Raw genomic sequence first — 13,809 nt, 5'->3', positions numbered from 1 at the left:
CATTGATGCTGCCTGACCTGCTAGGTGTTTGCAATATCCTCTGTGTTTTGCTCTTGTGTTGAACTACCACGTGCAGTTGCCATTTCTGTAGTATCAGGTGGTTCTACCCAAAGTATAAATGTGTGTCCGTTGGTTGAGAGCAGGGCTGGACCTTGCAGTTATGTTTTCCTCCATCAGTCAGAGAAACTGCTGCAGCTTGTTGGTTTCACTCTGAAACCTGAAGATTGGCATTGAATTCATTTCATGGACTGGTGGAGCCTGTCCACTATTCAAGATCAGAGTTACTCCTGTGGCTTGTCAACTTTCCCTCCCAATCCCCATGTTCTTGATACCCTAAGATCTATTCATCATATTTTTAGATATGCTCAGTGATTAAGCATTCTCAGCCCTCTGAGGTCAAGAACTTCTGAGACTCCACAGCCCTTTGAGTAAAGAACTTTCTCATCTCAATCCTAAACAGCCAAGCCCATAAGTTGAGAGAAAGCCATCTATTTCTAGATTCTCCATCCAGGAGAAACAACCTCTCAGTATCTCCCATCTTGTACATGTCAGTAAGATCACCTCTTACTTTTTTCCAAGCACCAGAGTATTGCTTAGTTTTATTCAATCTTTCCTCATGGGACAAACCCCTCGTCACAGGAATTAAGTGACACAAAGACAGTATATCATTCCTTCGGTACATACGTTAAAACCGTGCACAGCACTCCAGGTGTGGTCTCACGAAATGCTGTATATTTGCAACAAGACTTCCTCACTTAATCCTTTGCACTAAAGTCCATTTGCTTTCAAACCACAGCTGTCAGCTAATGGACAGCGGCAAGGCTTTTATTACCATATTGGAACCTTTGAGGGTCATTGTGGAAATGGTGACTGAAATCAGGTAACTTGGCATTGACCAGACCTAGGTATTTGTTGTCTGTGTGGCCAGATGTTTTGGGATGGGAGCAGTGGGGGCGGAGGGAGAAATGCGAGTGGGAAATCAATATTAATTGAAAATCAATTAAGAGTTACCTGCAGTTTTATTTTACATTCTTTCAAATTGATCTCAAAATGTTGTTAAACAGTTTATGGAAGCACCTGTTACTGTGTTCTGTTACGGTTGATCTCCCATGTAGTTCAATGCACATGGAACTGTGTGCTTTTCCAACATAAAACTGAAATTCCCAATGAAAATCAAAAAGACTGCAGACGATGGAAATCTGACCAAAAAACAGAACATGCTGGAAACCCCCAGCAAGTCAGGAAGCATGTGTGGAAAGAAAAACAGTTACAATTCATCTGCCTGAAATCTGATTGTTTTCAGCATGCTATGTTTTTATTTGAGATTCCCAATGCTTGTTATGGTAGAGCTTGCTACTTCGTTCCTTCTTATCAAAGACTTGTTCATTTCTGAAAGACTGAATTTACCAAGAGACGTTTAGCTTATTGTCAGCTTTATATCAAACTTAGAATCATAGAGTCCTACAGCACGGAAACAGGTCCTGAGTCCGCAGCAAACACCCATCTTACACTAATCCTATTTTTTTCTCTTCATGTTCCAATCAATTTCCCCTGGATTCTACCACTCACTTACACACCAGGGGCAACTTACATTGGCCAATTAACCTACTATTGCACGTCTTTAGGATATGTGAGGAAACAGGAGCACATGAAAGAAACCCATGTGGTCACATGAAGAACGTGTAGACTTCACATAAACAGCACAGCTCCTGAGGTTCAGGTTGAAACCAGGTCGCTAGAGCTCTGAGGCAGCTATGCCACTACACTGCCAAATTTCTATGATATTTTATCAATTTCCATTTATTGATAAGTGATAAAATTTGTTTGCCTCTTAACTGGAAAAGTTTGATATGGGAAAGTTTTTGATTGGGGAGGGCTAATTACAATGGTATTAGGCAGAAACTTGGGAGAGTAAATTGGGAACAGATGCTCTCAGGGAAATTCACAGCAGAAACATAGAGGTTGTTTAGGAATGACTTACATGGGGTCTGGATAGGTTTGTCCCACTGAGACATGGAAAGGATGGCAGGGTAAAGGAACCATGGTTGACAAGAGAGGTGAAACATTTAGTCAAGAGGAAGAAGGAAGCATAATTAAGGTTTAGGAAGCAAAAATCAGGCAGGGCTCTTGAGAATTATAAGGTAGCCAGGAAGGAGCTTAAGAAGGGACTTAGGAGAGCTAGAGGGGACATAAGAAGGCCTTGGCGAGTAGAATTAAGGAAAACCCCAAGGCTTTCTACACATATGTGGTGGATGACTAGAGTGAGGGTAGGACTGCTCAGGGATAAAGGGGGAAACTTGTGCCTGGAGATGGGGAGGTTCTTAATGAATATTTTTCTTCAGTGTTCACTTTGACAAATGCGAGGTCAGCGTAGAGCAGCCTAATGTGCTGGAGCATATTGAGCTTAAGAAAGAGGTAGTGTTGGAGCTACTGAAAAACATCTCTGGGGGCCAGACAGGATGTACCCCCAGGTCACTACGAGAAGCGAGAGAAGAGATTGCTGGGGTGTTGACGATGATATTTGCATCCTCACTGGCCACAGAAGTGGTACCAGAGGATTGGAGGATGGCTAATGTTGTTCCCTTGTTTAAGAAAGGTAATAGGGATAATCCTGGGAATTATAGACCATTGAGGCTTATGTCAGTGGTAGGCAAGCTATTGGAGAGGATTCTTAGGGAAAGAATTGATGAACATTTGAAGAAGCATAGTCTTATTAGGGGCAGTCAGCTTGGCTTTGTGAAGGGCAGGTCATTCCTCACGAACTTAATTGAGTTTTTTGAGGAGGTGACAAAACAAATTGATGAAAATAGAGTGGTAGATGTGGTGTATATGGACTTTAATAAGGTGGTTATGGACTTTGGTAAGGTTTCCCATGGTAGGCTCATCCAGAAAGTAATGAGGCATGGGATCAATGGAAACTTGGCTGTATGGATTTGGAATTGGCTTGCCCACAGAAGGCTGAGTGCGGTAGTAGATGGAGGGTATTCTGCCTGGAGGTCAGTGACTAGTGGTGTTCCACAGGGATCTGTTCTAGGATCCCTGGTCTTTGTGATTTTTATAAATGACTTGGATGAGGAAGTGGAGGGGTGAGTTAGTAATTTTGCAGATGACACAAAGGCTGGAGGTGTTGTGGACAGTGTAGTAAGTTGTCGTAGGTTACAACAGGATGTAGACAGAATGCAGAGTTGGGTGGAGAAGTGGCAGATGGAATTCAATCCAGAGAAGTGTGAAGTGATACACTTTGGAAGAATGAACTTGAAGGTGGAGTACAAGGTTAATGGCAAGATTCTGAGCAGTGTGGAGGAACAGAGGGATCTTGGGGTCCAAGTCCATAGATCCCTCAAAGTTTCTGCCCAAGTTGATAGGAGTTTAAGAAGGCTTCTGGTGCTGGCCTTCATTAGTCAGGGGGATTGAGTTAAAGAGCCGCAAGGGGATGTTGCAGCTCTATAATGCTCTGGTTACATCACACTTAGAGTATTGTGTTCAGTTCTGGTCACCTCATTATAGGAAGGATGTGGAAGCTTTAGAGAGAGTGCAGAGGAGATTTACCAAGATGCTGCCTGGATTGGAGAGCATGTCTTATGAGGAAAGGTTGAGTGAGCTAGGGCATTTCTCTTTGGACCTGACTTGATAGAGGTGTATAAGATTATGAGGGACCTAGACAGAGTGGACAGCCAGCATCTTTTCCCCAGGGCAGCAATGGCCAATACCAGAGGACATCAGTTTAAGGTCAGAGGAGGAAAGTTTAGGGGAGATGTCAGAGGTAGGTTTTTTACACAGAGAGTGGCAGGTGCCTGGAATGCACTGCTGGAGGTGGTGGTAGAGGCTGATATTTATGATATTAAATAGGGACATTTAAGAGTCTTTTAAATAGGCACATGGATGTAATAAAAATGGAGGGTTATTGGCTGTATAGGAGGGAAAGGTGAGATTGATCATGGGGTAGGTTTATATAGGTCAGCACAACATTGTGGGCCGAAGGGCCCATACTGTGCTGTAATGTTCTATGGAAAAGCACCACACAGGAGTTCTGCTTGCAGGGTGCTAAGTCACCAAGCTTATAGAGAGTAGGAGATAAGCCCTGATACATTAAGTAGAAGTTGTATGTTGGAGAATGGCTGCAGAGAATAAGAGTAGAAGGAGATAGGAAGTGGGAAGAAATTCCATGGCCTTGAGATTCCAGGAAAGAATGAGATATATATAAACATTCAATTCCAACATATATGGGCTAAATGAGGGCAAATGGGACTAGCTTAGATGGGCATCTTGGTTGGCATGGATGAGTTGGGTTGAAGGGCCTGTTTCCATGCTGTATAACTCTATGACTCTAGAACCATAATTTATAGTGGCAACACCAACCATGAAGCAACCATTTACTCTAATCCCTTTTTATTTTCCCCATATTCCCATCAACTGCACCCCCCCCCCCGCCCAGATTCTTCCTCTCACCTACACACTAGGGACAATTTACAGTGGAGAATTAACCTTCCAATGTGCATGTCTTTGGGAAAAGAGAGGAAACCAGAGCACCCGATGGAAGTCCCCGTAGTCATTGGGAGAACATGTCAACTCAGGTCGCTGGATCTATGAGACAGTGACTGTACTAGATGCCCCATTGTGCCGTCCACATTAGTTTTGTCTTTTGGTGAAACTAACGCAAATCACCCCATTCTGGGAACTTCCTTAACGTTAGAGACTACAGGGTTGAATTTGTCAATAGTCGCTTGCACTGAACGCACAATGTAGCAGCATTTGTGCACTGGAGATTTCTGAAATTTGATAACATTATACTCAGTGATGGTACAAGTACCATCTGAAACAGCATCGTGTTGTGCATTGAACTCGTGGTCAAAATGTATTCTCTTTTTACAGATTACCAATAAGACTGTTTTACATAGTTAGCAATGTTTACTCTTTGTTGGTTCACAGCAGCATTGGATATTTCAAAATCTAGTTGAATATATTAATGCAGCATTTTATATTATGTAGTATCCCATGTTCAAATCCTAAATCTTTCATCAAGGTAAATGTTTTTTTGGGAAAGTTGGTGCTTAAAAATTTAAATTTCTGATATGATGTGCAAGATTAGTTTGCACTAATTAGGAAAGAACTTGCATTTCACTCTGTTGCATATCTTCTACATCCAATGTTCCTGGAACCCCATGTAACCAGACGCACCAAGTGATGTGGAACAATTAAACAACAAAAATGTCAGTAGAAAAACCTACATTCCCTGCCAGAATAGTTTAGCTTTATAAACATCCTAAATAATGCACATCCCCATATAATCTCATTTAATTTTCTCATGATCATTTTTAGTTGACCCAAGGTACTTGTAAGAGGAGCTGATTGGAAGAAAGAAACACTTGAATAAGTTCGAGCAATATCCTTTAACCAAAGCTTTAGTTATAGAATTAATGTTTCAATTGGGCTATATTCCACACTTGAAATTGAAACTTTATGGTAAGTTTAATTATTTTCTGTTTGTTAATAGACAAAGACTGACTATTGATGCGTCTTATCTTTTATATCTATTCCATTTGCGGCTAATTGTTTTTATGATTGGTGGAGAATTTAGGTTATTCATCATGTCTTAAGCAGCGACTGATCCCAATTCTCCTGCCATTAAACTTGCAGTTTGACAAGAATATAATGTGCTGCTGTTTGCACTCTCAAATGGTCAAAGGTGATGGCTCATTTGGGACCTTTAACTCAACAGCTATTAATGAACTCCTATTATTGATATTATATTTTCCTCCCCCACTCCTTCCTCCCAACAGCCCCCTGAGTGTAGAGAAAGGCGTGGAATTGATGGAAGATTTGGCACATCTTCTGAAGTTGCAGATGAACGTCTTCAGCGATGTCAAGTATGTATAGTATTTCTTTTCTTATATTGTCTGGGGAGGGTTTATGTACAAATAATGTTTCTTTAGGATGTTGGAAAGGTACAAGGTATATGGTGGCAGTAATTAAGACAGCAAATCGCCGGTCAACCTGAGAAAATGCTTGTTCAGTCTGGGAACTTCCTTTCATCTAATGAAACGGAAAATGGATATTACCTATTGGTTTCTGCTCAGTCTCTGATGCCTTTGCCAATTCTAAATCTGGTTGAGGTGCTTTTGAAATTATTCATGGAGTCTGTGTCCACTTTGTTATGGGTCAGCTTGCTCTATTGTTTAATAATTGCCCGAGGACACAAACCCACTGGCTCACCCTTTATAAACTTCTGCATGGTTCCCAGATTCTCGGTCTGGAATTGTACACAATAGTCTGTGTTGTATCCTCCAACTCCATGCAGGAGCCACAGCTGTTCACTTTGCAGTAATGTTAATATTCCTTGCACCGGTATTCACCACCTTGCACTTTATCTCCAATTGGCATCAATATCTACGTAGTCCAGATCCCACTGAATAATTAATATCTAGCTTCACTATGTAGATAGTATAAATACAGATCAGTATAAATACCAGTTTTGCTAATGGCTCCCACACATTTGAATAACTTGTGTATATTTTGACAGGTATCTGTCCCAAGCAGTAATCCTTTGGCAATTGTGGCATCTTCCAGTTGTAATAACATCCATTTGCAAATCTGTTCCCCACACCCCTCCCCCTATCTTGCTCCCATCAGGCTATACCATCATTGGCTGTCTTCCATGACTTCCAATGGAAAAGGGAAGCGGGTGATGTTTAATGCAAGTTGTTCCAGGTTTGCTCCAGTGCTGAATATCAGTTTTCAAAGTTCTGCTTATCAGTTGTGTTTCAATCAGTCAACTCTTTTAAAGGTAATCCCAGTCTTTGCTTTCTACACACCTTAAACCCCTTTTAACATTTTGATTACTGCTGAGGTTAAACCAGTCAGCAAACCATTTCCATAACTGTGTCTCTGCTGGATTAAAATGAAATTTACCCATTCCACATTCATTGCTTTCAACAGTCAATCTCTCCAAGCTCCTGAATATTGCTGCCAGGAACATCTGCTTGTGCACAGAGTTACAGCTCTCCTCGTATAGTCCTGGCACTCTTAATGATTCCACAGCTGTCAGAAAATATTATTTCATTAGTGCTTCAGTCTGAAGTGTCATAAGTAGTATTTATGCATCTTTGAGTGGAAGCAGTTCGAAACACACAAGGGTTATTTTTAATTTCAGTGAGATAGAATGGATCAGATGCATAGAAACATAGTTTCTTTTAAACTTTAATTGTATTGCTTTAGTAAATAACTTAAGTTCAGGTTGCGGATAAGCACCAGGGTAAAATGAATGAGTGAGATGAAACAAATTGTGTAGTATTCAGTCTTATGGATGTCAGCTGTAGGTTGAAAGGAGTATTGAGAGGCATGCTTTTTATTCGGATTTAAATGTTGATCAGTTATGGGCTGGTTTTGTTGTGTTACAGTGGAAGGTTGATGGCATAACTGGAATGAAACATGGCTATTCCCAATCAATTGTTTTCTTACACTTTTTTCCAACCAATCTCTAGATATTGCTAGTCTGATATAGTCGTGGGTGCCAAAGAGAATAAGAAATGTTGGCATGCGCTATTTAGAGAGATCCTTTTGAATTAGCCACAGAACTGCAGTTTAGCAGAACTAAATGTTGATTTGTGTGTGTGGGAGACCTAAATCATAACCCACTCCTATTGGTGAAATTCCATAGCATATTTCCCAAACTGAATGCTTTACAGCAAGTGCATTACTTTTGAATCATGGTTGATGTTGTATTGTAGGAAATGCACCTCCACTTTGGAGATAGTGAAATCCCAGAAACGGCAAAATACAACTGACTACAGAATCTCTTCTAATAATATTGGTTCAGGAATAAGTAGTGATTAGACACAGGAAAGAATTCCCCTTTTCTAAAAATCCTTTGCATTCACCTGTAGGAACAGGAGAACCAGATTAAAAGATAGCATCTTCCAGAGTATAGAACTGGAGTGTCAGTCGAGAATTTGTGCTCGGGTTTCAGGAGTGGAGCTTGAACCCACAACTTGTGACTTGGTGGCAAGCTACACACAGACCCAAGGTTAACAGTAATGCTTGGGAAATTGAAGTCAGGTTGGTCTGCAGTTTTTTTCCCCCATATATTTGTGGCAAGGGCCTTTGCAGCAAAGAAAATTTAGTTCTTGCTGAGTGAAAGACAATGGTGATAATTTCAACTTTGTGCAACAACAATTCGGCAGCCTGGTTTTTCACTCCCTCAGATTTCCCTTTTACATTAAAGTCAATGAAAATACAAATCAGAAGAGACATGAATTGGGCTCAGCTTCCCCTTTGAGCTGGAGTCAAATTAGCAGTGTGTGTACTTCAGGAAAAAAGACGAGCCAGTTTCGTACAAAGGCAATGTGCGGACAAATTCAGAATTCAACGGGGAAGTGACGTTGCAGGAAATAAAATGAATTGAGCAATGGCAGTGCAAAGCCGACAAAAAAGAACTGTTGAGAATATTTGCAGGGATAGATTTACTCTGTAGCTGCTTAGTATCACAAAGTTGCCAAACAAATTGTGGGATGACTATGCCAGGGATAAAAAATGAGATTTATCTTTTCTCCATGCCAGCTCCAATGGCACACAAAGTGCAAGAAATCTGTAGGTCTCAGTGACTTTTGCCTTTGTTCCTCTCTGTATTATGACCAAAGACTGGATGAGAATTGCTCTTTCGATAGGAAAATACCCCGGATACTGGAAATCTGAAAGAAAAAACAGAAAACGTTGGAAGTGTTCGGCAGGTCAGACAACACCTGTGCAAAGAAAAACGGATCATTCGTGCTGATGAAGGTCATTGAGTAATAGAGACAAACAGCACAGAATCGGGCCTTTGGTCCACTGAGTCTGCATTGATCATCAACTACCCATCTACAGCAATCCTACATTTTTCCCATATTTCTATCTTCCCCACATTTTCATCAGATCTCCAAATTCTACTGCTCATTTGCACACTTCACATTTACTTTGGCCACCTAACCTACTGACCTGCATGTCTTTGGAATGTGGATGGAAACCAGTGCACCGGGAAGAAATCCACACAAACACAGGGAAAATGTGCAAACTCCAGATAGGACCTGAAGTCAGGACTGAAGCCAGGTCTCTTGCGCTATGAGGCAGCAACTCTGCTAGCTGTACTTCTGTGCTGCCATTGACTTGAAACATTAATTTCTCCATAAGAACTTTAATTTGATTGATAGAACAAGTTTAGTAAAATTGGGTTTAATTCTTAGCATGATACTGAACTAGGAGAGGTTCTGCCTGAGTGTACATTGATTTGAAACTCAAAAGTGGCAGTCAGTAGAATGTAAGATAGAAGCCCTTGGAGCCTGCTCCACTATTCAATACAATCATGACTGATCTAACCATTGGCCTCCACTCCATTTTCCTACCTGGCCCCCATTAATTTAGTATAAAAGTTGAAAATACTGGCAGTACTCAACTGGTCAGGCAACAGCTGTGGAAGGAAGTAATGGTTAATGACGTTTCACTAAAACTCAAACCTTAACTCCCCTATCATACAAAAATCTCTTTCTTAGCCTTGAGTACTTAAAAGCTTGGCATCCACTGCTGTCTGGAACAGAGAATTCCAAAGACTGTCAACCATCGGAGTGATAGAATTCATCGTCATCTCAATCTTAAATGGCTGACCTTTTTATTCAGAGACTGCCTCTGCAGTAATAGACTGTCCTACCATGGAAAATGTTCTTGCAGCTTCCTCCTTGATAAGCCCCCTCAGAATCTTACATAAGTTTTTATATAACTGTTGACTCCCTCAGCATACAATGCCAGATAAAGGTCAAAATACTTCTCAGAATTTTTTTGAACAGGCAGCAAGAGGGGTTGATGGGAGCACTGCATTTGATCCAATTTCAGGGATTTTTAGCTAGGATTTTTCCCCAAGGTGCCACATGGCCAGATAGTCAAAAAGGTAAAAGGTTGTGGGATCCAACAGGGAGTGATTCAAGAGTGGTGGGAAGCAAGGAGTAATGGTTTTTTAGAGTAATGATTCAGACAGGTGTAGGGGACATGAGAAAAAAGCTTGAACCCTGAGAAATATGAGGTATTGTATTTGGACAGCTGCAACAAGGCAAGGAAATATACAACAAATGGGAGGATATTGAGTGGTGTGGAGGAACAGAAGGACCTTTGAATGTGTGTCCACAGATCCTTAAAGAAAGCAGGGCAGCTCAATAAAATGTTTGAGCCTGCAGGATTTCCTTTATTAGCTGAGATATGCAACATGAAGGGGAGGATTATGCATCACAGAAGATTTGGAAAGACTTTGCCAGGACTGGAGAATTTTAGCCATGAGGAAATATCAGAAAGACTGCTGTTGTTTTCTTTGGTACAAAATAGTCTGAGGGGGGATTTAATTGACATAATGATTTTTTTTTAAAAGACTGAGAAGCCTAGATGGAGGAAATATGCCTATTTCCCTTGGCAGGGAAGTCAAGAGTCAAGGAGCATAGATTTAAAGTAATCGGTAGAAGGCAGATGAGAATATTTTCCATCCAGGGAGTGGTACGGGTCTAGACATCTCAGCTTGAAAGGGCAGTAGAGGCAGAAACCCTCAAAACATTTAAAGAGTACTTGGATGGGCAGAAGATACAAAAGCTTGAGAGCATGTACCACCAGGCTCAAGGGCAACTTCTATCTTGCTGTTATCAGACTCTTGAATGGAACTCTTGTACTCTAAAAGTTGAACTCTTAATCTCCCAATCTACCTCGTCGTAGCCCTTGCACTTTATTTGTCTACCTGCACAGCACTTTCTCTGTAAAATTATATTCTACATTCTGTTTTCCTTTTACTACCATGGCATGATCTGCCTGGATGGCATGCAAGCTAAAGCTTCTGACTATATCTCAGTACATATGACAATAATAAACCAACCACTTCCAATTCCACTTCCAATGTGCATTTGAAGAGCCAAGATCCGCAGAGCAACAGACCTAGGGATTGTTGGGTAGCTCTTTTCTTGACCAACACGGGTACAATGGGCTGAATAGTCTCCTTGAACATTGTACAGTTTTATGATTTCTGTGATTCTCTGCAATTTTCAGTCCTCCAGCTACAACACGTTTGCCAAACATCTGCTCAGGTCAGTAAGGCACCATTTAAAGGTAAAATGGTGCCAAATGACATTTTGCAGAGAATGAACCGAGAAATGAGCTGAGAAGCAGTGTAGTAAAACTGTCACTGTTAATAGACTTGTCTTAGCAAGGGACACTTAATTAAGTAGATTTCACCTAGAGGGACAAGTTTCTATTGATATTTCCTCCATTACTTCTCCTTGCAGATCAGTCATGGCTTACACAACATTGAGATTTTGTACTTGACCTTTCACTGTAACAGGAATGTTGTTTCCATTTCAGCTACAAGGTTTGTTTGATGGGACAATAAATGGAAATTGACCGACCCAGGTTAAGCTTCATGTATCAGCAGTGGCTCAGTTGTAATCCTCTTGCCTCTGAGTCAGAATTCTGTGAGTTCAAGTCCCACTCCAAACCCTTGTGCACTGAAATTCCAAGTAGACATTCCACTGCAGTACGGAGGGCACCCTGCACTGTTGGAGGCACAGTTTAAGATGAGATGTAAACTGAAGCTCTGCCTGCCCTCTCAGGAGAGCATAAGACTATTAAAAGGAACATGTGGGAGTCTTCCTTGCCTCCTAACCAACTTCTCATGAAAAAGCAAATGATCTTTAATGTCACTGCTGTTTATTGGACTTTGCTCTGCAAAGTATTGATCATCAGGATTTGTATTTTACAACAATGACAATACTTTAAAAGTACCCAGTTGGCCATGATGTGCTTTGGTATATCAAGATTCCAAAAGGAACCATATAAATATATTTTTCTTCATCATTTCTATAATGCAGCTCATGATTCTACCCCTTCAATTCCCTTTTGATTTTCCTGACTGGCTCTATTTCCAGCATCCTTTACATTTTGAGAACTTAGGGCCTGTTATCCAGCTCCCATTGCCAATGGTTTTAAATCCAGTTCGACAGGTTAAATAGATTTACTGTTGCCAGTCAGACCTGTGTCTACTGGTATGCCAAATAAATGGCACAAAAGCCCCAGGAACTGCCTCCTGCGCTCTCAGCTTCTGGAATCTCAAATGGAAATAGCAACAACAGCTTGCGATTGAAGTGCAGTAATAGACTGCATGTGGAAATCCAACAGTGAAGAGAGGAAGGCAACTGAATAAAGGCCTTGCCTCTCATCAGTTCCCTGCTACAGGAGGCATCTCCATACTTTGGAACTTAATCAGTCTACGGTGTTTTGGCTCTCTGCAGTACTGACCTTGAACAAATACTATTTCACAATATGTGTGCTTTTGTAAAATTCATGAATTCAAAAGAAGTTCCTAAGTATGTCATTAATTTTGAATTAATAGTTATTAGATTTTTAATGAATTTGTGATTTATCTATCAGCATATTCTTGGGAAAGAACATGTAATACATATGCAACAATTGGCTCCTTTCTTTGAATTTGCTTATCATTAGTTCCAGTAAATATTATTGCTTGTTTGCTTTTCACTTTTACATTTAATCTGAGCTTTTGGAGAGCAACACTATGAGCTGGAAGGTGCTCAATCTGAGTCTTGCCTCGTCATTGCCCCCTCATCCCCATCCTCTCTCCTACACCAACTCTGTAGCTGCACTAGCCTTTTGCTGTCCCGTAAATCTGTTCAAACTGCAGCTGCCCAGCAAGGCTGAGCAAAAGGCAACTACGCTTTGGGTAGGCCTTGAGTCTGAATACAGCGTCCAGTAGTAGAGCAGGGAAGTTGTTATGGGGGTGAGGTTTGGGGTGCAAAGGTGTAGAAGAGCAGAAGTCGGGACTGTGCTGGAGGTCAGATACCACTGCACCGGACTTCCAGCACATTCCTGACGTCCATGTAAACCAATGTATACTGCACATGAAAATGCTGAACAGCAAAGTGTACCTACCAAGCAATTCTCTTCCAAACCATTGGCAGAAGGGAGATTAGTTTCCAGAAAATAGTATCACAGAATAGTACAGAAGTGCAGAGTGTGGACATGCAGCCTATCAAGTTCCCCCACCGGTTCCATTTTCTGTCATCTCCCATCTCACCTGGTTCCACCTATCAGCCCCTGTCTCATCCCTTCCTCTCACTTCTTTATACTGGTTATCTTCCTCCTACACTCCCAGTCCTGATGCAGGGTCTCAACCTGAAATGTTGACCAGCCCTTTGCCTCCAGAGACGCAGCCTGACCTGCTGAACTCTTCCAGCAGTTTGTTTTTTGCTCCAGATTCCACCATTGGCAGCCTTTTGTCTCCATTCGGCCCATGCAGTTCTTGAGAGTGTTGTCCAATTATTCCCCTGTCCTTTCCCCATAACATTGCAAATATTTGTCGTCTTGTTATTTCTCCACTTTCTCTTTCCACTGCTACTACTTCGCCGTCCTTTCAGGCAATGTGCTTAACGGTTTGCTACATAAGAACATTATCTTCATCTCGCCTCCCCCCCCGGGTCCTTTTGTCAAGTACCTAAGATCTGCAGTTACCAGTCCTGTTATCCCTGATGGGTCATTTTCTTGATACATCAAAACATTTCCAGATTTTTCTTTTTGAATACCTAACTCTCTGTTACACACTGATTGCTTGTGTCTTATTCTTTCTAATTTTCGGCTTGGTTGCATTGGTAACTTTTTCATTAATGCCAGAAGATTCTATGCTTGGACTGCGTCCAGGTCTGGAGTACATGATACAGGTGGATGCTCAGTGCAAAACTGAGGGAGCATTGCATTGTCAGTGATCCCAGGAAATGTTAGAACTAATTAACTGCTGGTACCTAG

The 13,809-nt window shown here is 41.3% G+C and overlaps 1 protein-coding gene across 2 annotated transcripts in view; it reads left to right on the top strand.

Annotated features, from left to right (window-relative positions):
- The window catches only part of ptprn2 (protein tyrosine phosphatase receptor type N2), a 771,544-nt gene that overhangs the window by 301,186 nt on the left and 456,549 nt on the right, over nt 1-13,809 (top strand). For both annotated transcript variants that reach the window (XM_052016228.1, XM_052016227.1), the window contains exon 10: nt 5,781-5,867. In XM_052016228.1, coding sequence (XP_051872188.1) covers nt 5,781-5,867 — 87 coding nt within the window. The remainder of the gene's footprint in view (nt 1-5,780; nt 5,868-13,809) is intronic.

The sequence above is a fragment of the Pristis pectinata genome, chromosome 5, assembly GCF_009764475.1.
Source record: "Pristis pectinata isolate sPriPec2 chromosome 5, sPriPec2.1.pri, whole genome shotgun sequence".
NCBI classification, from domain to species: Eukaryota; Metazoa; Chordata; class Chondrichthyes; order Rhinopristiformes; family Pristidae; genus Pristis; species Pristis pectinata.
Note: the sequence above shows the minus strand (reverse complement) of the source record. Positions and strands in the feature narration are given on the sequence as shown.